General features: G+C 34.2%; 1 protein-coding gene across 1 annotated transcript; it reads right to left on the bottom strand.

Moving 5' to 3' along the window:
- Nucleotides 1-1,844: 1,844 nt before the first annotated feature.
- On the bottom strand, nucleotides 1,845-23,717 carry LOC122018912 (protein PHYTOCHROME-DEPENDENT LATE-FLOWERING-like). Its single transcript, XM_042576380.1, has 12 exons — nucleotides 23,339-23,717; nucleotides 17,579-17,624; nucleotides 17,443-17,507; nucleotides 17,275-17,352; nucleotides 11,982-12,062; nucleotides 10,420-10,581; nucleotides 10,244-10,342; nucleotides 8,807-10,170; nucleotides 4,085-4,305; nucleotides 3,868-3,980; nucleotides 3,744-3,782; nucleotides 1,845-3,653 (listed from the first exon to the last, which is right to left on the bottom strand). Exons 1-12 carry the CDS (start codon nucleotides 23,477-23,479, stop codon nucleotides 2,238-2,240), a joined length of 3,825 nt encoding a protein of 1,274 aa, XP_042432314.1. The 5' UTR covers nucleotides 23,480-23,717; the 3' UTR covers nucleotides 1,845-2,237.
- Nucleotides 23,718-25,340: the final 1,623 nt, after the last annotated feature.

The following is a 25,340-nucleotide window of genomic DNA, read 5'->3' as shown; positions in this document are numbered from 1 at the left end:
AGACTCTGATCTAGCTAAAAATGACTCTGAGAGATCATGTGTGTTAAAAGGAGCGTTAGTGATCGGATTAAGGAAGGGGTCTCCGGCGTTGACACTCTAACGCTCAAGTCAATGATCGAGTCGAGTATGTGAACAATAGGATGAACATTGGCTACGAGTGTGTAAAATTACGTAGCATCGTATATTTGCGTCTATAAATGGAGATCCCTTTTTATAGTATTACTGTTTGTCTATACACGAATCTCAAAGCACTTTTAAAAAATGACAAATCGTAAAAATGTTCTGACACCATTTCTAAAATGGACGCATAATCCACATGTTTGGCAGGCTGAAAGATTCTAATGTACAATTTACATACAGAATATTCTCTGCCCTCCATAACACAAAATGTTTTAAAAAAAAAAAGTTAGGTTGTTATGTTGAGGAGCCCACAATATGCTCACATGGCAAGCCGACCGGGTCCTTCGTAAAGCCGACCGACTATTGCTTGTCATAACCGCAAGGTTGGATTTGAGGGATATTGTTGAGGATTCCTCCTTCACTCGGCCCTTCAGTTTGACCATTGAATTTGATAAGACCAAGTGTTCAGTTTGTTCGATTTGATTATAAATCCACTCGGCTGGATGACTCAGTCAGAATAGTTAATAATGGTAGCCCGAGTGATGAAGAAGACTTTACTTTCGAGGGTATTGACTCAACTCGAAACCTCTCATACTGAGATGCTCAAGGTCCAATCAGCTAAAGGATCCAATCGGCTGACCACTCAATTGAGACAATGATATGTATTGATCTAACACTCCTTGACTTTGATTGCTATGTTAGCAAGCATCTTGGACTTTGATCCGACTTAGAGGCTGTAGTTTACTCATCGTATTACAGACATCTCTCTCAAGTCAAGTCTAGTTGAAAGAAATTACAAATCTGGCAGACTAGATACCTGTGTCACTGGCGCTCGTTCTTTGTTATGACGCTCGAATCAAGCTGCTGTTAGACTTATATGTTTACACTTTTGAAATCCTTTGTTACTCCAATGAACGCTCTCTTTTTGCACAAGAAGGGGATTCAAAAAAAACTCTAGTACAGATGGTAGAGGTGGATTTCAGGTTGAGACTTGAGAGAGTAGTTCTGTCCGAGCACGTCAATAGATGGAGGAAAGCACGAGGTTTTATATGATTTAGGGATTTTAAAAAATCAATTTTTTTAAAAAAAAATAGTTTTTCAAAATGAGTATTTTAAAAATTGAATTAAACAACATTAAACTATGTTTTACGGTACCAAAAACACCTACTAATGCTTTAGATTTATACGGTTGGCGTGGTGGCTCTCATGTTCAATGTTTTCAATGTATGGGTAAGAATGTCACTTCAATTCCCATGGGTCAAATCATTTAATACAATATAACATACCACAATATCACATTTAATGCATGGCAATTCCACTAATAATTCAATGAATCTATTAGTCAGCATATACACGAAGATTGTTTTTATATGACAAGCTCCAAGCCCTCTATGAAGTGGATACTACCACAGACTAATGCAATTTGAAACTCAGATGAGAAGATGACAAACCATGTATAGACAGCTCAAATTTGCCACATGAGATATCGGGATTGAAATTCAGCGCATCTGAACATACCTTCTCACATAGTCTTGGCAACCTGCACTAATGACTAGTAGTCACCTGTAATTTACCTTCTCCATGTTGATATAGAGACAGCTCAAATTTGCACAGCATTCAAATACATATTTTCTGCTGTTTCATCATAATAAAAAGAGCAGTCAAATCATCACTTAGAAGTTCATAAATTTTAACCATATAGCTTTTGAAAGGAAAGAATATGCTTACATCTAACTTTCATGCAAATCAAACATAACATATACCATAGGTTGAGGCCTTCAATCATGTGCTAGTAATAAATATAACTTGTAACTTGGATAATACATCTCAAAATCATTTAAAAGCCTGCAAGAATGTGCGAAATCGCATGTATATACAGATATTGCAAGATTACTTTTCATATGGTGGGCAAAACCAACACTAATAAACAATCTGGGTTTCACATGATACAACATTTGCGCTGCCAACTCGCATTTTTAAACATATTGAAGTGCTCTGACTGACATGCTCGAATGCAATTTAGCAAATGTCTCTGAAGTCATGTTCCCAAAAGAGCTACGCTAAATCAATCAGTTCAGGTTTACTATTGCCAAAGGGATGCTTTCATTTACACCAACCTAAACATTGCTGGCTGACCCAGCCTTGTTAGCACCTTGCAGTTGCTCCATAGGGGAACTTGTGATGCTTCCAACAGACCCATGTGTCTGTGAGCTCAGTTGTGGACTTGCAGGCCCAGCCTCAGGATTAGCACTATTGTTTATCTGCTGCAATGCACCTGAGCTCAGCTGCTGGGGACTCAATGCAGTTTGTTGGCCCATTTGTTGAGGGCTCAGCTGCTGATGTTGCATCAACATTGCTGAAGGAGAGACCACCAATGGTGGGGAGCCCACCTGGGCCTGCTGCAATGGTGAACTTATTTGTTGCTGAATTTGCTGCTGCTGCTGCTGCTGTGGTTGTTGTTGTAGCGGCTGCAGCTGAAGCTGCTGCTGTTGCTGAGGATTGAGGTAAATGTTTGCTCCAGGTCCTTTAGGAGGGCCCATAGATGACATTGCATTCCGTTGCAAAGGGTTCATGTTTGCTCGATGCAGTGCACTCAACATAGACAGGCCTGACAAGGATGGTAGCACCTGGTTCGTACTCCCTCCCGTGCCTGCAATACCAGATTGACTGTATAGGCCTGCTCTATTTTGCGGTGCCATCCTGAACTTGGATGTCATTGCAGCAAACTGTGCATGGGTCAAAGAATTTTGAGGAATGCCTGCACTGAAATTGGAAGCTGAAACCAGGTTCATTTGGTGTGGGCTTAGGTTACCCATGCCTGACATAGTCCCGATGGGAGATGATATAGCACGCATGCCACCCATGCCTATTACATTGTTCAAGTTACCAAGGCCCATCACATTGTTGCCCATGTTTCCCATGCTCATGGCAGGGTTAAGCTCCATCATTTTCCTAGGAAGTTGCTGCTGTTGCTTCTGCTGTTGCAATATCTGAAGCTGCAATGGTTTGTTATTCACCATCTGATTAGTTCCTATTTGCAGATTTGAATTCTGACCAATCATATGAGACAGAGGATTGGCCGAGAGCAGTGTTGATGACCTCTGAAGTTGTGTAGATGGAAGCTGCTGCTGTTGCAATTGTGATGTGTTTTGTTGCATCTGTTGCTGCTGCTGTGGTTGCTGCTGATGTGATTTCAGCATAGATTGATCAACCTGCTGCAACCTGGCAGACATGGAAGCCCCTGTGAGATAACCTTGTGTTATCGCCAGATTCTGACTGTAGTTAGCAGCTGCCATCATCCTTGCATTGCTGAAAGGATGTTGGGAAGAATTCATCGGTCCAATTGCATTGGCAACAGCAGGGAAAGGTACTTGTGATGGTTGACCACTAGCTATTTCTGGCGGTTTCATTTCAGATGTAGAGGTATCTACCATCATTGGTGAACCTGAAGAAAGGTTACCTGGAGGAGCAACCATGTGGATGGGTATAGGTTGTATTTTATCTTCAGCCTTCTGAAATCCATCATGTTCCATCTGGTAAACATGAAATATGGAGTTAGAAATATAGATGATCAGGTCAATCGAGAGATATTTCAAGTTCTACATCTTTCTCCACATGCTTACCAGTTGAGCAAACTGTGCCGCAAGCAGATCTGCATGGTTCTGATCATTGATCAAAATCTTGTGATGTTAGATATGATAGGAGCAACACGAGCAAAACATGAATGACACATGTAGAGTGACTCACAGTTGTGGGTAATGTTAGCTGATAATCTTGAATCTTAGAATCATCCATGTACTCGTACTGCATTGATACAGTACCATCAAAGGGCTTCTCAGTCATGATCAACCTCATAGAAACTAAAAATAAGAAAATATTTTAAAACAAATATTTAAATAGGATCAGCACATAATATATTCAGACTCGTGTGCTGTTAAAGAAAGAATGTTTAAGCAAGGTAAACCTTGATGCACTGGCTCATTGCGCAGAAAGCTGATTGTTCTGTCCATGCAGGTATTAATTGTCCCACCAATTAAAGATTTTGACAATGGTTTTCTTTGATCTGTGAAGTCCTCACCATTGAATGAATCAGATAGCCAAATTGCAAGTTCCTGGGTAGAATGCTGTGTTGGTCCCTTTTCAGGATAGTCATCAACTTTATTCTTCTTGAGATTAAGTTGGTATCTGATGCCAAAAAAGATAAGCTTAGATAGGCTAGATATTAATTTGAGGATTGCCACCTCAACCAAGTAAATACAGGTTTAGCTCTAAATGAGGATATTAAATAGAGAACAAAGGCACCAAGGTAAAGAAACACGCATGTAGCAACTGCTACTAGTTTTCCAAGCTACCAAGGAATTTTGTAGAGTTACATGAAGAGAGAAGCGAAATAAACAACATGCTGTTTTTTTTTTCCTTTGGTAAATTGCCCTTACAACTTCTCAAGCAGCAACTATTCAAATAATGATTTTGACAAACCCAAATTTATGGAGACACCAACAAAAATAAGTATACATAAGACTTATAAGTCTACATAAATCCAGGTGTGAATGAAATTCTTCCACTACAGTTCAAAGAGAACATTGTGCAAACTATTATCAGGGAAATTTACATATATCTTTAGAAATTAGAGAATTACATATTTTTTATCATATAAGTCAAAATTTCATATGCACTCATAAAGATATTAGTTTTCATCTATGACATCAACAGTATAAAACATAGCTGTCAGAATTCTGCAATTCAGGTTTTGTATATAAGATGTTATGATTCAGTTTTGAAATGATATGTATCGTATGTTTTAAAAGAAATATGTTGATCTGATCTAATTCAATATGATTTAATAATGTTAGATAAAAATATTACATATAATCTAGATTCTAGTCTAAGGCATATTAAGTTGTATGCATACATGAGTAGTAATTCTATATAAGATAATAAAATATTTTCACCTTTCCAGATTTGGTAAAGTGCAGGTTCCTCTCCTATGTTTAGATTTTCTTACTTTAATCACCTAAGGTGAGGCCGCAAGGTTAAATGATGTTGAGGCATTCCTTACCTCAATAAGTTGTGCCTAAGGTGAGGCCGCAAGGTTAAATGATGTTGAGGCATTCCTTACCTCAATAACTCACAACTTCTTAATTTCGTTGACACTTCGTGAAATCTTACTTTTCTCTCATCCCCAAGCAACCCATAAAGAAGTCATCCTCTCTGGTACCTCAAATGTATCTCTACAGTAGTTCTCCAAGAATTCTAGTCCACCACAATCACCGCCAACCACTTTGCATGTACTATATATTTATAGCTCCCTCATGGGACACTACCACACTTTCTCAGCGCCGCAAAATGATCCTTGATCAGATCAACCTCCATGCACAGCTTCATTTATCCATGAGACCCCTAGTGAGACCTGCTCTATACTAGTTCTCCTGGAAACCCACATGGAAGCACCCTCGTCACAAGACCAATTCTGCCCTTTTGCAAGTTTCACACCATATCTCCAGTTCTAAAGTTCTAAGTAAACCTAGTACACAATAATTTAACCCAGTCCAAGTGAACCCACCCAAACAAAAAAAAAAGTGATTTAAGAGAGAGCCTTTAAAGAAAAGGAGATGATAGTCATGTTGAAAAAGAAAAAAAAAAACAACAAAAGAAAAAAAGAGAAAAACAAGTGAAATTCAAGTTTGCTCTCTCCTCTCCTCTTTTCTTAAGTATCATTAGGATTTCACTCACCAATCATCTTTTATTTCTTTCTTTTTCCATCATTTGTATGTATGATTTAAGATGAAATTAGTAATAGCCCATCGTTTCCACAGCCCATGGTTTGTATCATGTCAAGTGACACAGTTGAAAGGTATTCTTCCATGTGGAACGGTCGAAACGTATTGTTTTGGGTTACACAATTGAAACATATCATTCTGATAAATTAGTAAAACAATACTACTCGACACATGTAATCTATTTTGTGTCTGTGTGAATCATCTTGATAAGTATTGTGTCATGACGACATTCAACATGCATCAAGATGAATAAAAATAATGTTTATTATGTTTTCTAATTTATGTCTGTACAAAACAATGTCAAAATTGTATCATTCAAAATGAGACGCCAAGTCCAAACTTTGTATTCTCTTCTTCTTATCTCCTTTCTTCATCTCTCCCCTTCCCCCTCTAATTCATTACCACACCATACTTTGGAACATGGTTTAAAGTGCCGTGCCGAAACGGTCGAAATGGGCGAAACGTCTCGTTCCGCTCGGCAACCGGCACCGGCACGACCTCAGCACCAGTCCCATGATAGGTGCGACGTGTTATGCGATCCCGTGGTCACAGCAGAGGGGTCGCTCGACCCTGCGACAGTAGCGGAGAGGTCGAATAACCCTTTCGCTGCCGCCATGGAGGCATCGACCCTGTGCTCATTGCAGAGGGGTCGCACAACCAACGTGGTCGCGTCGAAGGAGTCATGCAATCCCCGCGGCCATGGTTGGTTGCGCAACCTTGCGACAGCACTGAAGTCGTGCGGGCTCGCGAGTGGTGTCGAATTTCAAATTTTTCTAATTAAACTTTGGTTAATTTTTTTAATCAACTCCTAGTTACGGTGGAGATAATTTAAAGAGACTTTATTAAACCCTATTGAAATTGTCTAATTAATTTTATATTTCATTTATTTTAATTTAAAAATTATAATAAAATTTTAATTTATTTATTTATCTATTTTCATATCTTTTCCTTTTTTAAAAGATTATTTTTTATCTTGTTTATTTTTTAAATATTATGTTAAATATTTTAGTTTTTAATTAATATATTTTATATTTATAAAATACCGAAACTATATCGGCACGATACGATACCGAAACCGTATCGTTCCGGTCGAGGACCGAAACCTCGGCAAGGATCGAAATTTTAAACCTTGCTTTGGAACACTACCATGGTACTGAACTAATATTGTTCTAGTCAAAGATCAAAACTACTGTGTGGCTAAAAATTTTAAACCTTATCCACACCTACTCCCTCTATTAGAGTAAACTGATACAAAGTTACATTTTTTATTAACATGTTTCTTATCTCTAGACTCTAAGTGAATTATGAAACCCTAATCTCACTCATTATTGTGATAATCTTTTCACTTGTTGAAACTTGGAAGGAAGTAGTAATCTTTTCACTAGTTGAAATTTGGAAGGAAGCAGTAGACTATCCCATTTTTAGTATCCTCTTTTGACTAATCTTTCTCTTTAACATCCTCACCTCTCAAAGTAATATCGCCTACTGAGTGTCTTGTCCCATATTCATTCACTCACTCAAAAATAAATGCTAGAGACAGAATCTCTTCAACCTCCTCAGCTCAGAACTAAGCATCTCCATCTCAGCTATTTCATCCTGCAATCTCTTCCAAGTCATTTCATTCTCACAAACTTCAAATCGTGTAGTCTGTTCAATTTGACAGGGCATGACAAAAGAGGATAGCATCAAGTCATTCGAAGATCTTCATCAACTTACCTTCTGAAGATTGCTCAACCACAGTCTAGGCAATAACCTTTCAAAGATCAATTCAAAGCCTTGTGTCTTCATGTTGTTGCACTAACATCCTGATTTTTTTTCATTAAATGTCTTAATTTTAGCATTTTTGTGAGGTTTTTTAGTTTATATACAAGCTAGACTGAGTATATATAGTCAAACTTGATTGGGAGCGTAAGATAAAATTAGTATAGATAACCTAGTGTAGATTATATCTAGTGTTATGCCTAAGTTCAATTAAAGGCAACAGACTGAAAATGTATTTAAGATATGAATTTGTATAATTTTAATTATGAATCAGCATCAGGTTACTCCATTAATAATATTATGCTATTAAATAAAATATGATATTATTTTATATTCTTCAGGATGTAAGAACTAAGAATTACTTCAAATGAGGTGGTAATTCTTACCTATTTAATAAATTTTCATCTAAATCATACAATTCACAATTTGAAAACACACCAAAATAATTCCCGATAGAAACCTAAAATTGACAATTTTAATATAAACATTCAATGTTTGAGTTTGTATTAAACTAAATGGTAAGGTTCTGATACTGACAAGCGTATCTTATATTGGTATGAGGTGGTGTCACTCTACATCTTTTAGAAGGAGACAAAGGAAGAGGAGGAGAGGAAGAGAAAAAAGGCTTAACCACTGTCGAAGTAACAATGAGTTCGCTTGAGACTTTTCATTGCTATTGGTTGCAATTGAGACACAAAACACTCCAACTAGGATTACAATAGATGAGGCTCTTAATCATTTGGGGTTGATTGACAAAGAATCTCATAGACAAGCCTCTCTTTAAATACTTGCTATGATTCTGATTAAGTTAAACTTTATATTATTTTTGCCAATCTTAGTATCTAATAAAAATTTCTATGTGACTATTAATATCAAAGAAATATATAGATTAAATTATCAAAGCGTCAATGATATTTCTATTTTCTTAATTTTTTACATGAATTATTTGTGAATATATTAATATCACATTGATGTCTTATGTTAAAGCTTAACTAGTACACATTAAATAATGAAATATTTGCAAGTTTTTAAATCTAGCAACAATATAAGCCAAAATAAATTTTCAAGGGGTAAATACAAAAATCAACAACTTTATATATTATATGTATGAATATCCCTTGGGTAAAAAAATCGTTTATACATACCTTTGGGTTATTGCATCAATTTTCATAAATCTCTCAATAATGACTTGATCGCCGAGAGGAGCAGTCCCAATTGAAGGACTGTTAACAATGAGGGAAGGATTCATATTGCTAACACTGGCAGGAGATCCAACTGCACTCACATTCTGAGTTTTGGTCATTGAATTTGGTTTGCTTTTTGCAGTCCCTGAGGTATGCTGTTGTCGGTTAAGAGAGTCACTAGGACTAGAAGTCACAGAAGGAGCACCAATTGCAGCATTAGAATTTGCTATTAACTTATCCTTTTGAACACCCAGAGCAGAAGCTGTTGCAATGCCACTGAACTGTCCACCTGCAGATCCACTGGAAATTTCTCCCGATCTTGATGATACTGGTGACTGGACCATGGGTCCAGAAGACACCCTAGGGCTGGGCACTGATTTCCTTTTCTGATATGTATCATCTTTTAACATATCCTTTTCAGATACTGGTCGGGCATTCTGCCACTGGACAGGGGTTGGAGGATGATTTCTTATATATGGCTGTTGTAGTAAATGTGCTCGTGATTGCTGCTGATCAACTGGACTGTTAACAGGGAGTGCCTGAAGAACTTCTTTACATCTATCTTGCTCTTGTCTATCTAACTGTTCTTCCTTGGGACCAAATCTCATACCTTGGTGATTAAAATGGAAAGAAGCTCCTGGATCTTGGTTAGGCGTACTATTTACAACAGTTGTAGGATACCTCTGATTGCCTAGAGTAGAAGCATACTGACCCCCCTTTGCATCTACATGGGAATGTAGCATTTGGTTCTTCCACTGCAAATCTGTTCCAGTTAATCCTACCAATTGAGACCCTTTTTGTTGCCACTGTTGCTGAATGCCATCTACCCCTGTTGGTGTTTGCTTCTGCCTCTTAATGCCAATAAAAGGTGTCAACTGGGAATCTAGGTTCTCCCTTTTCATGGAACGAGGGGAGTTACTGACTTTGTCAGGATGTGAACCCATTAAGTTCTGAGATGAAGATATATTTGCAGTTATCCCAGAAATACTGGATGGATGTCCAGGTCCATGATCCTGTGAACTAGTAGGCGAGTTGACAACTGTTTGAAGCTTGGCCTGAGAGGGCAGAGGCAAAGTAAGTTTCATACCAAACTTGTTAGATCTCATTGACTGAACTCCACTCGATAGATGTTGCAATGGCATAGTTTCGTAAGCTTGTTGAAGTGATGCATGTCTTACTTGAGATTCTGTTTCTCCTGACCCACAATGAGAACTCTCAGATATCCTATCAGTGCAGATCTTCTTTTCAGGATTTTGGTTATTGGATGAAATGGTCACTTCAGAAGTATGCAGTGGACGCTTCTTTCTTCCAATACCAAAATTGAGCTGTGCAAACAAGAGAAAAAGTGTATAACTAACCTGTTTCTCATTGCTTACACAACATCATGTTCAAAAATACCTTGGTAACAGTAGGACCTTTCCAAAGTCTCTCCAACTTTGGAGTAGGATTTAAATAAAGATGTGAGTTCAATGCTTTCACAACTCGTGCCTCTACTTCCTATAGAATAAAATCACATATATCAAATGAGCTCAATAGCAAGATCTTTGTTAGAAGACATGTCAAGGGATACTCACCATTAGGTCACTGTATGTCCAAGAATCATCAGCTATTAAAGAAATGTCCTTAATGACATTTTCCAATGACATCCTTAATTGTACTTTCTGTACAATTGGAGTTGCATTGGCAGCCGAAGCAGTACTTCCTTGTTCAGAAAAGCATTTTCTATAGTCTCGTACCTGCATAGAGGACTTTCTCTAAGCATCTAATCAAGAAGATACTACTGAAGTTATGATGCACAGTGCTAAATTAATGTTGGCATCATTAAATTTTTTAAAAATTCCTCAACCAAAAAAAAAATTATTAAAACTAAACAAAGAGATGAATGATATTTCTCTTGCCAAAACTTAATAGCAGTTGAAGTTAGTTCAGAAGGTAAAGACTAAAGATACGAGAGCATATCTTGTCAATCATTAGTTAATTAGTCATTACTCGACATTGGCAAAGACAAACTGGACAGATCAATTATGCTTATATCATAACACATGCACTGACGTTAGCCCTTTTGGGGGGTCTATTTGCCCAACCGACCGTACTATAACACTATGCATAGTTCATAATATCTCTGAAGACTTGATGTTGGAGCTTAAAAAAACTTGTAAATATAGAGCTTAATAAAACTAAGAGCAAGCACAAGTGTAACCAGTACATATCTTAACAAATAGAATATGCATAAAGACAAAGTAAAAAATACTATAACTTTATTAAACTTAATTATCACAAGGTTATGACACATCTACTAGATATTGAAGTGCATTAATCACAGGTCAAAGCAGATCCTAAATATCATGGTGCCATTTCTGTTTGATTCTTCTTAAGTAGATTTACATATGCATAAAGAGAAAAAAAAAAAACATGATGGCATTTCACTAGTTGATTAGTATTAATTTGTCGCTTTAGTTCAAGATTTCTTGTTATTAAGAATGAGTGCCTTGCAGAAATAACATTGAGCGTGCACTTGATGAGGAACACACATTTAGTCTAATAAGCTTTACATTAGTAAAGTTGACTGCTTTAGAAATTTGGACTAAATTAGTTCAAATTGAAAAGAACGACTAGCCTAGGGGCCAAATTGAGAGTTAAAAGGAGGAAATTGGTACAGAGGTTATGGTTCTGAAATTTTTTTCCCAAAACATAGATCAGAAGCAAAACATGAGTTACTTGTTTTAAACATTAAGAAAGTGGCAGCTTTTCTATAGACAAAACATACAAAGAGATAAAATGAAAATTCACTCACAAATGTGGGCATCTTTTACATAAACAGAAATATGGAACCATCAATAAGCATATAATGAATTATGGCCAACTACCAAATCACATAATGCAAAAGAAGCACCAGTCTAAAATGTCAGAAACAAGGGAACATGCCATCGGACAACTAACTGGATGTTACTTTACTTTGTCATCCCAACTAAAAAGAAGGATAATGACTCTAGTTGTTAATAGCACTCTAGAAATCTCACCTATAAAGATTATAACCACATAGTTAGCTGAGTAAAACAACCAACATATTTAAAATACAAATACAAATTATAAGAATCTGAGCTTATAAACAACATAGAAGTCAAATACAGTTTACCTCACAGACAACAGTCCCGTGATAGTAATTGCAAGGTATATCATCGAGTATGTCACTTGGCAACCACCCTGACTCAATAGCCTACAAGCATCATGCAAAATTAACTGAAAGATAGGTGAAGTATATGCCAACCAAAAAAAGGTAGATCCTTAATCATATGTGTATAAAATCTTCTAAACAGAGTTCCAAAATCATAATTTTAAATTACCAATGGTTACCCTTATTTAGCATTGTATTAAGTCAAGTAGAGTGTTAATTATGCAAGAGCCATAATTAACAATTATAATTAGATGAGTTATTGGAATCATGGTTGTGCAATTTGATTTATAAGGGCATTCATCATCCAATAATATGGCAACCTAATTGACCAGTTTGACACCCGATCAACTTATCCAACCTGTTCAATCCAGTTGGTCCGATCAAAGCCTTAATCAGTTCGGATTGACTGTTCTAATTCCTAACTCATCCAGCATGCCTGGCTTGTCTATCTGGCTCGGTCAAACTTCACCATCAGTTGGGACAATTGAATGTGTCGTATGAAGGATGGAATAGATAAGGAACAATTATTCCTTAAATGTAGCAAAGAATAACTATTCTTTAAGAATTTGGAATAAGTATTCCATAGTCATTTTTACAACCAAACAAAGGAATAAGTATTCCATAGGAATTTATAGAAAATAAAATAGTTATTCCTATGAACCTAACACACCATTAGATACTTCTATTACATCTTTAACACATACCTACCTCTAGGGGAAAAAATCTAGATACCAAATTAGAAGCACAGTTTATGCACAATAACATTTCTAATACGCTTGTGATAAAACACATCTTTAATATAACTAATGGGAAAAATTAAAGTTTAATTCACAGTTGTTAAGCAATGTCAAATAACATTTTAGGAATTCTATTCTATAATATTTACAATTAGGCCTATACAATTTAGTCTCTAACACACCCCTCAAGTAGTCACAAAAATAGAATAAGAATTAGTTTTTTAAAAATATATTCAATCCCACAACTTCCTAAAAACCAATTAAAAAAATTACAACTAAGAAATGATATCATAATTTTATTGAATTCTACATTATATCTAGTGAAATGGCAATCAATCTATTTGATTTATCTTTTTATGAAAGCATTTAAGTAGAAGTTATATGCATGAAAAATTGATAGTCGTAATACAAATTCATCGAATTTTTAGGAGTATGTTCCAACTCTATCATATTATTTAATTGCAATAATGTTAAAATATATTAATCTCTTGAATTCATTCAATTAATTTATATTAATATATATGATATTATTTATTAATATTTTTTAACTATTAAGTCTAGAATAATAAAATATGAATCATTATCTATCAATAATCTTAAAGATATACTTTTAGTTTAATAATATATATTTGATATTTTTAGAATGTTATTTTATAAATAATAGCAATAGTAATGTAATATTGTTAGACTAATAATAAGATTATTTATAATATCATAAGACTGAGATATAATATGCATCTTTTTTATGATTAAATATTATTTTTATTTTTAATATCAAAATATTTTTTCACCTTTTTAATTTTTCAAACAATTTCAATTTCACACATTTGTTCCATGTGTAAGATTTTTTAACCATTCAATTTTAATATCAATGTCCATTTTGATAACCATGTTTTCAACATGGTTTGAATGTATGACAAACTTCTAATGTTTGTGTATTTGTACAATACAATTGATTAATATGTAAGTTTGCTTCTTTTTAATAAATCATAACAAATTCAATGACATGTTTAGGAGAGTGGTTCATAACTTCATACTAATTAAAATTGTTTTTGAATTTTGGATATTTCTTGATGAAAATGTGCACAATCATTATTTTCTTTTTTCAATTACGCCTTTCAAAAAATTTAATTTCAAGAAAGAAAAAAAAAACAACAAAAAAACTAAAATTGTGTAATTTTCAAGAACCAAAGGCCATTTAAATGATTTAAAGTATTTCCTAACTGTTTTGAAAAGAGTCATTTATATCTCACAAATATGCTTTACACTTGAATAAGCTAGTACACTATGTGCTAGATCTATAGAAAAGCCCATGGTTCAAAATGTTAAAACTATCACCAAGACATGGAGAGTTATTATCAAATCCTAGGAAGTACAAAAAATTGTTAGTAAATTTAATTATCTTATACTAACTACACCAGATATCTCATTTGTTATGAGTGTGATTGGCAAATTTATCGACTCTCCATGTCAAAGTAATTAAGAGACGACTATGGATTCTTTATCAATCTAAAGAATCCTCCAAGCAGGGTCCCTTGTATAGCAATCAAAGTTATCTTCAAGTTATATAGTACAATATGCAGAATAAGTATATTCATGGTTTAAAATTTCAAATCGTATCAGAGTTTTGGTATATGACCAAAACAATATAGTTTCGGTATCATGCGGATACGTCTTCGATATTTTTTTAATATAAAATATACAACAACAACAACAACCAAGCCTTATCCCACTAGGTAGAGTCGACTATATGAATCCTTTTATGTAGTTCTATCTCTTACTATATCATCATCTATACTTAAATAAATTTTATATTGTTTATTGTTGCTAACCAAGTCTTTTTTGATTTTCCTCTTCATCGTTTGATATGCGTGTTTATCATAGTTTGACATCGCCTAACTGCAGCATTTATTAGTCGTCTAAATACATGTCCATATAATCTTAAACGTGTCTCTCGGAGTTTTCCCTCAATAGATGCAACTCTGGCTTTCTCTTTAATGCTCACATTTCTTATTCTATCCATTCTCGTATGTCCACACGTTCACGTTAACATCCTAATCTCTGCAACTCTCATCTTTTACTCATGTGCTTGAGTCATAGCCCAACATTTAGCTCCATGTAACATAGCAAGTAGAATTTTCCTTTAAGTTTTAGAGGTACTTTACGGTCATATAAAACACCCAACGCTCTCCTCCATTTCAACCATCTTGCTTGTATTCTATATAAGACATCTCTCGCAATCCCTCCATCATTTTGCAAAAATGATCCTAAATATCTAAAGCGCTCGGTTCCGGGCAACTCGTCATCTTCTATCTTAACAATTATCTCATTATGTCTAATATTTCTAAACTTAAATTCCATATATTCTGTCTTTATCCTACTAAGCCTAAAACCTTTTCCTACTAGTGTTTCCGGCCAAGATTCTAGTTTAGCATTTACTCATTTACGTGTCTCATCTACCAAAACAATATCATCTACAAACAACATGCACTAACGCGTGCAGTGAGTTCATCCATAATTAGTGTAAAAAGATAGGGACTTAGAGTTGATCCTTGATATAACCCTATCTTTATTGGAAATGCTTAAATTACTCCACCTAAAATCTTTACTCTAGTCATTACATCCTCGTACATATCCTTAATTAGCTCAATATATGTTACGCTAACATCTCTCTTTTCTAAAATTCTCCATATAATTTCGCTCGGGACTCTATCATAAGTTTTTTCTAAGTCAATAAATATCATGTGTAGATCTTGTTTTTGCTTTCAATTAATTGTCTAAGAAGATGTATAACTTCTATTGTCGATCTTTCAAGCATGAACCCAAATTGATTTTCGGTGATCGTGGTCTCCTTAATCTTTTTCTATTACTTTTTCCCAAAGTTTCATGATATGACTCATTAGTTTAATACCCCTATAGTTTGCACAATTTTGTACATCTCCCTTGTTCTTATATAAGGGAACTAGAGTACTTATCCTCTATTGATTTGACATTTTTTTCATTTTCAATATCATGTTAAATAATTTTGTAAGTCATTCAATACCTTGTTTCCTTAGGTACTTCCATGCCTCTATCGAAATATCATTTGGTCCAACGACTTTTCCATTGTGCATCACATTTAAAACTTATTCTACTTCTAAAATCTGAATTCTACGATAAAAATTTAAATTTTTATGCTCATTTGACCTACTTAAATTACCTAAGTTTATATTTTTTAATATAAAATATATTAATTAAAAAAAATATTATTATAACATTTGATTACTATAAATACTTATTATTAGGTTAAACTAATATTTTAAAAATTAAGATAAGTAAAAAATCAATTTAGGATTAACTAAAGATTTGGATCAAGTAAGTTTAAATTTAATTTAATTTAATTTATTTTTATCAATTTAAGGAGGAAATTTTTTCCTATGTATTGGAGGAAGAAAGGAATAGGAAAAAAATTAATTTTTTTATGTATTCAAGGATGAAAGGAATAAAAAAATTAAAATATGGAGAAGAAAGAGAAAGAATTAAGAGAGAAAAGAATTAACCAGTAATATATATATATATATATATATATAGTGGCCTAAAAATTAAAAAAAACATAAAGAAAAATATTTTAAATGCCACGATTATGTTTCGCCTGTGTCGTCAAGTACAACACAAGATTTTAAACCATGAGTAGATTCCTCACAAATATGTAGTACACCTCAAACTATTATGTCCTTCAGGTAGCAAATCTGACAACTTAGTAAAGCCAAAAACATTGCTTCAATGCTCACATCAAGTGCAGAGGCAAAATTTATGATTATAGCATTTGCCATGTAAGAGCTTGTATGGCCCATGAACATTGCTTTTGATGTTGTCTTTCATGGCATAATAAAATGCAAAGATGAATTGCACTAAAAAAGGAATCAATATGTCATTGGTTAATTTAGCAATCCGTCAACAAATATGCAAACTATGTCTTTGAGGGGTGGGTTTAAGAATTGAATACAATTATAACAAACTGAAGTTTTTTAATACCTTTGAGCCAAGTTAGGGAGTCTTATAGATTAGTTTGTAACACTGTAATATAGAACTCATTTGTAAAATTGGACATTATAATTGGTATGGGTAGAAAAGCTACCTAGGGTCAGTAGAGCTATAAACTTTTCTATAACATTAAAACCATGGGACCTACTGTATGCCCATACAAGGACCGTACCAATTGTTAAAATTTAAAAATCTCAAACTCTGAAACTTGCACTAAGAAAGAAATGCAAATTATAAAGATGTATGCTAAAAAAACAAACAGACAAGTAGCTGGGCCTTAATCCTTGTATGAATGCATTTATGCTGTAGATTATAAACCAAAAATTAACTGCAATGAAATGTCTTTCTGGTCGATCCTAATAAACTTTGGACTTCATGTTCATAAAATAATTGAATAGAAAATGTTGCAGTAATCTTGCTTAATCAAAATAATCTCCGAATGCAAACAAAATAGAAACCCCCTACAAAATACTTTTCAAAGTATTCATACATACAGAAAATAGTGTCTCAGATGCTCTATCATATGGATGCAATGGCTTAACATCCTGAAGCTGAGTCTGACAGTTCTCAATCTGACAATATTGAATTAGGTCAGGATAATATCACGCTAAAACCTCAAGTTCAACACCGTGTTTCATCATATTTTTCCTAAATTAACAAACCTCAGAAGGCTTTCCAATGGAGTATCCATTCAGATAAAGGTTCAAGATAAAGGACACCTCATGTTCTGTATTGAAATAAAGAAGGAAAGAATGATCAATCAAATGACAATTTTTATTTCTTAATTAAAATATATACCTGGAAATAGATTGTTGGTGCCATTTGCAGCATTAGTTATTTCAATCTGCATAATCACATTTCAGAAAATAAAAGAAAAGATAAGATATGCCATCCTAAAAGCAGTAAGATGAAACTGACAATTTTAACAAATTGAGATAATAATCACAAATAATTAAGCATATATAATTATCAATAGTGATATTAAACTTTTTTATTATAAACATTTCCTATTTGATTGTCACATCTTACAGTAATTATATCAATATAATTTTGATACTCGATTACCACCATAGGCGCCTCTTGATTTTTTTCTCTTTTATTTTATCATTCAAGTGGTAGAGATTGTCCATTTGTGGCTTCTTGTTCATGTCGACTTTACATAGAACAACGCACAATGGATCTACTGTCATAAGACTATCTACAATGTAGGTGCCTCTTGATTTCCTCTTTTATTTTGTCAATTAAATGGTAAACATTGTCCATTTGCAGCTTATTGTCCATGTTGACTTTACATAGAACAACATACAATGGATCTACTACCTTAAGACTATATGTGATGTAGTTCCAAAATCTATCAAATATAATATTTTTCCTTCAGTGGTGCTAGAGTATCCAAAGGCTTCCCGATCCTCAAAAGTGAACATCATCTTTAATTCAAATTTTTTCTAAGGAGAGTTTATCAAGAGAAAATGAATCACAAACTTAGTAGTTTTGAGTTGTAGAATCTCCTTGTCAATAAATTTTGTTATTAATTAGCCCAACAATAAGTATAAAGGAATGTTGTTAATGATTGCCCTCTTTTTACAACCTTCTTCATTATATTGAGTTTACTGATGTTCGCCATTATCAAATAAATGCAGTTACTTACTACATTATCTATATATATATATATATATATAGATAGATATAGATATAGATATAGATATAAGATGCATCATGATATTCTACAGTTGCATCAATAGATTTGTAAAATATCACCTTTCTATAGTAGAAAGTTAATAATAGTCATCTACATAGGTCCTCTCCAACTATCGCATATTAATGTAACTCCATATAGGCCCTATTGCTTCTTGCACAATAGGATCCATATGTCGATCTCCTCCACTTGTTCGTCTAAGTATCAAACAACAATTTTATATTTGATTAGAGGCATGCTAAGGTAGCATGTATTATTTGTTGCATTAGGGGGAATTCAATTGAAATGAAAAAATTTAGCAATATTTTGTTCCCTTGTATAAACATCATCAATCCTAGTCTATTTACTAACTTAGTCTAGGAATGCTAGTATATCAATATCAGCAATATTAACTCCACACCTTTTTACGATAGAAGGAAAGAAACAACCATTACCAACTTATGATGAGATAAGATGAACACTTACACTCCTCCCCATCTTGGTAAAGAAGTTGAGTCACTTCCATTAGCACCAACTGTATCACCTCTATATTACATAAGTTACTCATACTTGTATTCAGCTCAAGAGGCACGAAGAACTATTTAAATACCTTCGTTGTGACCTTTAAATTTATCATAGATGGGTTCTCCGGAGGTTCAATTATCAAAATATTCATTCACATCATTGTTGTTTTTCTACTTTAAATATTTTTTGTCATCAATTTCCTCCATTGCATGACACATTTCTTGAGGAACTATTAAGTACTTAAAAACATCCAGATATCCATGTTGCTTCCAATGAAATTGATTTGCTAACCAACATGCATGTCAATTGGGTCATAAGTTTGTTGTTTTTGTGTTATTTGTCTACCCATTCATCATTTAAAAGTTGAAGTATCAAAAAGATAAAATCATTTACAACAATTATAATAACAAAATTAACATAAGAAATATTATTTTATTTATAAAAAATTATAAGATAAGAAGGGGAGCTTTGGCGCAACGGTAAAGTTGTTGTCATGTGACCAAAAGGTCACGGGTTCGAATCCTGGAAACAGCCTCTTGCAAAAAGCAAGGTAAGGTTGCGTACAATGGATCCTTCCCTAGGACCCCGCATGGCGGGAGCTTCGTGCACCTGGCTGCTCTATAAGATAAGAAGAATATCTAGTTTTTAACAAAAACACTAAATAAATAGAATAAATATTATCATATATAAACATTATTTAAAACTTTTAAACAACTATTATAACTACATAATAAAATTTAGCATCTCATGTTCATTATGCTTGAAAATATAAAGATCGATAAAACTAAGAATTTAAGGATAGTTCTGAAAATTATCTAAAAGATTTCAAAAACTAATCTTAAAACTATAAAATTATTTGAAGAGTCAAGAATAATTTTAAAAATTATTCAACATTTTTTAAAGTCATTTGGAGGATTCAAATTGTTTTTAAATATATTTAAAATTTTATTATTTTTAAAATTTTATTTAAAACATTTAAAATAATATTTTAAAAAATATTATTTTTGGGACAATAATCAAGAAAGTTTAAATTTATAATCAATTCTTAACATATTAAAAAAATAAACAATAATTGAAAGGGCGCCACTTATTATTATTTTCATCGAAAGGGTATCCCAATTTAAAATAATTTCAAACTAGCACCTCATTCCATTTTCATCCAAAAATACCCTTGTCCCAACACTCTTGTAGCAACTTTGTTAAAACTTGCTATGCATGTAGTAGTTTTATTCCAAAACTGTTACAATGTGTAACAACTTTGTACAAAACTAATATAACATCTAGCAACTTGTTGAAAACTACTACACGTTCTAGCTGCTTTATTCAAAACTCCTATAACATATAGTAGTTTTAAACAAAGAGTACACGTTGTAGCAGTTTTGGCCAAATATGCTATAACATAAAGTAATTTGATCAAAATTGTTTATAACAACTTTGGACGATGCATAACTGCATGTTATAGTATTTAAGCAAATTTGACTAAGTTGGCAATTTCATCCAAGTTGAAAAAGAATATTTTTCAAATAATAGTGCTCCATGTGTAGCAATTTTAACCAAATAAGGGCAGTTTTGATCAAATATGCTACAATAGTAATGGAATAATGATATTTTTGAATGAAAAATGGGATAAGATGTTGTTTTGATATTCTTAAAACTAGAGCGCCCTTATAACAAGGAAAATATGGGCACTATTTTGATTTTTGCTTAAAAAATTGGAATTATTTTAGAAATTATTCATTATTTTTTAAAATTATTCAAAATTACTTAAAATAATTTTTGAAAATTTAAAATTATTTTTTAAAAAAATAAAGGTTATTTTTTAAAAAAATAAAGGTTATTTTTTTAAAATTTAAAATAAATTTTGAGTTTGATTAATCATGGTTTAAATGAATTTGGACTATTTGACAATTATCCTATATTGACTACATATAGTCGATTTTAACTTTAATTGATTCAACGTCAAATATCTCCAATATTTTATTTCCACTTATTTTAATGTTTTTGTATTATTAATGGGTTCATGTAAAAAAACATAAATTTACATTAACTATATAACTGTTAAGAATCTATATTACTTATCACTACTTATATATCTCAATTATAACACTAATATATATATATATATGAAATCGTTATATTAAAATAAAGAAACTCAATTCCTCTGCTCGTAATCTCACAATTGTTGTCATTACAATCGCAATTCAATTGATGATCATCTCCTACGAGATTTTGATCGGCGCTCTCTCCCCCAACCACATCTCCCATCACAAAAAACTAAATCGGTAATCCAAAGCCAAATGATCCCTGCCACTCATAGCTATTATTGCCTCTCACCGTTCAACATTTGTTGTCACTAGCGGGTAAGTTTTATAGCCCCAATATTCTCTCCCATAAGTGACAGAAGGAATCGAGTCGATTTCTCTATCGAGTTCAATGCTGACAGTAAACACACAAGTAATCAAGGACAAACACAGCTTCCCACATGATAGGCAGAGGGAATCCTATCAACCTATGTTGTTGTCGACAAAAATCTGTTAATGGGGCAGCAGTGTCAATCCCATACCAGAACAATAAAAAAGGCAACATGGGTCGACACTGAAATTCTTGAACTGAATCTTACTATACACTTAATATATCACCATGTGAAATAACTTTGACTATTATAGTATCGATCAGAAAAGCACAATTTAAGAAACATTCAACAATGGAAAATTTAGTAAATAAACAGAACATAAAAAAATGGTTCTTAATAAAAGTTTCAGTGAGTTATTATGACTTAGAAAACTATAAGGGTGAGTAATTATGACTTACAAAACTATAACAATGTTTGTAATAAGACAATAACAAACAAACCACGATTATCAATTATTTGAAGTCATTTGTATAAATCTATCCAAGTTGTTGATTTTTTGTAAAGTTATATTTTTACTAATATATGAATCATTTAAGTCATTTTTAGTTGAGTTGTGTAGAGCTAGAGCTTTTGTTGGTTTCTCTTTTCCTCTTACCTTCAATCCCATCTGATTCAACTTGACTAATTGTAAAATTTATTGAACATTTTGAGGTATATATACATATATAATCTTAATCTACTCGACTTATCGACCATTAGATCTTTTTTCTAAGTAGCAGTGTTTCTTCTATTATTTCTGTCTTTATATAACTCACCATCGATTTGTGTTCTCATCTCTACTAATCTATCTTTTTTGCATGTGTGTTTTCTTAATTGTTGAACATCTTAACTCATAAAAGATGATTTGTTGAACCACAATCTATCAACTCTTTATAAATCAAGGGACTTATGATGATCATTAAAACTCACAGTCTTATCTATTTTAACCATTCAGTTTTTTACTTTTTTATCCTGTTAATGAACTCTCCTTGATAATGAATTCAAGATGTCATAAACTTTTGCAGAAATTTTCTGTTCATTCAATTTAACTATCTCCCCATTTCTTTGGTAAAAATTTTATTTCCAGGTAAAAATGATATTTAACAAAGGACTACATATGCTCAAGGATTTGTGTCCCACCAGTACGAACCACCTAACATTCAGTTAGATTAATGTAAACTGAATCTGGCAATTGCAACTTGCAAGAGTATAATACTGCATTTCAAAACAAAAGCAACTGATCCCAGGCTTTCAAACTTGTTAAGTTTGCACTTCACCTCAATGACAGTTACTTTGTATCATAGATTTTTAAGACGATGTGGTACTTGCTTCATTCAAAACCCCTCTGGTTCTTGTTTAATCTTTCAAATAAAAACAATATAAATTTGTATAACGGATACCCTTACCGTGCCTACAATCTCAAATCAATCTCATGTGTGATGGGTATCAACCATTTCATCAAAAGTATCATACACCTGTGTAGCAGGTATCCAAACCTGCTTAAACGGGCCACCTATGAGTACCAAAAACTCCACTCCTAACTTCGATTCCGTCGATACACAGAGAAGAAGGATACAAAGGAAAACTTCATCCGTTCATCGCTCCAGATAACAAGACAAAGAACAAATTAGAAGGCATGGTAATTCAGAAAATAGTAAAAGTGATTCCATAGTGAGAGCGTGCTAGAAAAGAAAGTCGTATGCCATAGACGAATTAAAACTCACTAAGCCACTAAAAAGAAAAATCAAGCGCAGCCACGATATATGAAAGATCTCATCCTAAGCATCGTTCGAGTTAGACCAAGAAAATTCACCAGTATACTACGATACCAGGGGTCCAGGAGACTAAGCTTACAATTGCTTAATACAAAAGAAACACCATCAGCTAATCCCCAACCAGATATAGATGAAACAAGAAAATAAGAAGAAGAAGAAGAAGAAAAAGTAATAGCAAAGAAAAGGCGGACCTCGCGGTCCAATCCAGCTCCGTGAAGGACATGCGAGCTCTCCTCATAGCCCTCCTTCGATTGGTCGTCCTCCTCCGGCTTAAAGTTCGATTTCGGATGATACCGCTTCCCGATCTTTGAAATCTTGAAGGAGATCCCCATCTCCCCCCTTCGCCGCCTCCCTTTCTATTGACGCATGATCAATGGAATCCGGCAGCAAAGGCGATAGTACACCTCGAAGAACTAGTATGGTCTTCAGGGGTCAACGAAATCCTCGACGCCACTTGCCGTCGGTAGTGAAGGAGGTTCTCGAGTTATCTCTCCCGTCGAGGAAGGAGATCGCCGAAGAAGAGAGAGCAAAATGTTGCGGGTAATGTTCGCGTTTGATTGAGTTTGGGTCCGCGATTCGTAAAAAGTACGGAAATTAATCTTTAAAAGGAAATAATTTTTGCTTAAAAGAATGGCTGAATACATGTTAACGGTAGGTTTTATCTAAAAGTTAATCCTTTTTCCATTTTTAATTTTTCATTTTATAAAAAAAAAATAATATGTCCATAAAATATGGAACAAAAATAAATTACTCATAATTACGATCAGATCATGACCATAATCTAACTATCATTAGTTATTATCTCTCTCTAGGTTCACTGTCTCCATCAAGTTATAGTTTTGGTCGAAGCGGACGACCGAAAGTCCCCCCCCCCCCCCGCTTAGTGTCCGGCAACCTGAATACTTGCCCACTTCCGACAGCCTTTGGATGGCCTCCGGTCACTCTCTCCGATCCAAACTATAACCTAGTGGGGACGGTAAACCTAGGAAGGATCATAACTAAGCTAAATCGCGACCATGATCCGATCGTAATTGCGAGTGGTCCGACCAAGAGATATGGTCTCTTTGGGTAGGGATGATAATTCCCTTCTAACTCATCTAATATTCGATCTAAATGAATAAGGATATAGAGGACTCTACCTCTAATGGTGAGGGCAAAACTTTTCTTCCCCCTAGTTCGCTGTCCTAGCTTTGTTGCCCTAGCTTTGTTGTCGAGGAAGGTGAGGGGAGAGGACGGCGAGCGTTGCGGTGAGGGGAGAGGGCGGTGAGCGCACATGAATCATTTCCTCCACCCTATCTTCGTTGTAGAGTTTTGACGAGCGGCATCCGAGCGGTGCTATGAAGAGAAAAGGAAATTGCGACGCCACATAGACATGCCAGCAACGGAGTCGCGCATAGGCGCGTTTTTTAGAGCCAGGATCTCCTGGACCACTTTTTGTGGTCCAGGGGATGGACCACTCATATTTGTGGCCGGATCGTTGATTTGTTGCGATCCCTTTCTGAGTTCACCGCCCCCATCAAATTATAGTTTTGGTTCAGAGTGGGCGGTCGGAGGCCGGCCGGAGGAGACCCTCGCTCGGCGCCCAGCAACCTGGCCACTTATCCACCACCGGTGTCCTCCAGGCGGCCTCCAGTCGTCCGCTCCGAACCAAACTATACCCTGGTGGGGACGGTGAACCCAGGAAGGGATCGCGGTCACGATCCGACTGCAAATATGAATGGTCTAGAAGATCTGCTATTCATTTTTTAAGTCTCACAGCATAACAACTGTGTGTGTGTATATATATATATATATATACCTCTAGGATTTAAGAATTAGATAATAGTGTTCAAGCTAAAAAAAATTATAAAACAAAAAAAAAATAGATACTCATGGGATATATATAAAAGGTTTAAGATTTAGAAAATGTTTTAAACAAATGAATTGAGACGTTTGGATTTGATCCGGGCGTCTCACTGTTAAAAAAATTATGAAGACTGCATTAGAGGCACCTCAAGTTGGGATGAGTACGATAATTGAATGGAAAGAAGAAAAAATATTAATATAGAATATATCCGATACTTGGTGGGTATGAGGATGAATAATATAAAATCCGATTCATAACCGATCCATTATTGTGGATTTGACAAAAGGTTATACACTAACTATGGACACCTCATACTATCTACCATATAGTTTTTTATAAAAAGGTAA

The sequence above is a fragment of the Zingiber officinale genome, chromosome 9A (assembly GCF_018446385.1).
Source record: "Zingiber officinale cultivar Zhangliang chromosome 9A, Zo_v1.1, whole genome shotgun sequence".
In the NCBI taxonomy this organism is placed as follows: domain Eukaryota; kingdom Viridiplantae; phylum Streptophyta; class Magnoliopsida; order Zingiberales; family Zingiberaceae; genus Zingiber; species Zingiber officinale.
Note: the sequence above shows the minus strand (reverse complement) of the source record. Positions and strands in the feature narration are given on the sequence as shown.

Coding starts and splice junctions, on each gene's coding strand:
- LOC122018912 (XM_042576380.1), bottom strand. CDS start 23,479: ATGGGGATCTCCTTCAAGATTTCAAAGATCGGGAAGCGGTATCATCCG. Junction 17,625..23,338: donor GAGCTGGATTGGACCGCGAG/GTCCGCCTTTTC, acceptor GTGATTATGCAG/ATTGAAATAACTAATGCTGC. Junction 12,063..17,274: donor CATCTGAGACACTATTTTCT/GTATGTATGAAT, acceptor TGATGCTTGTAG/GCTATTGAGTCAGGGTGGTT.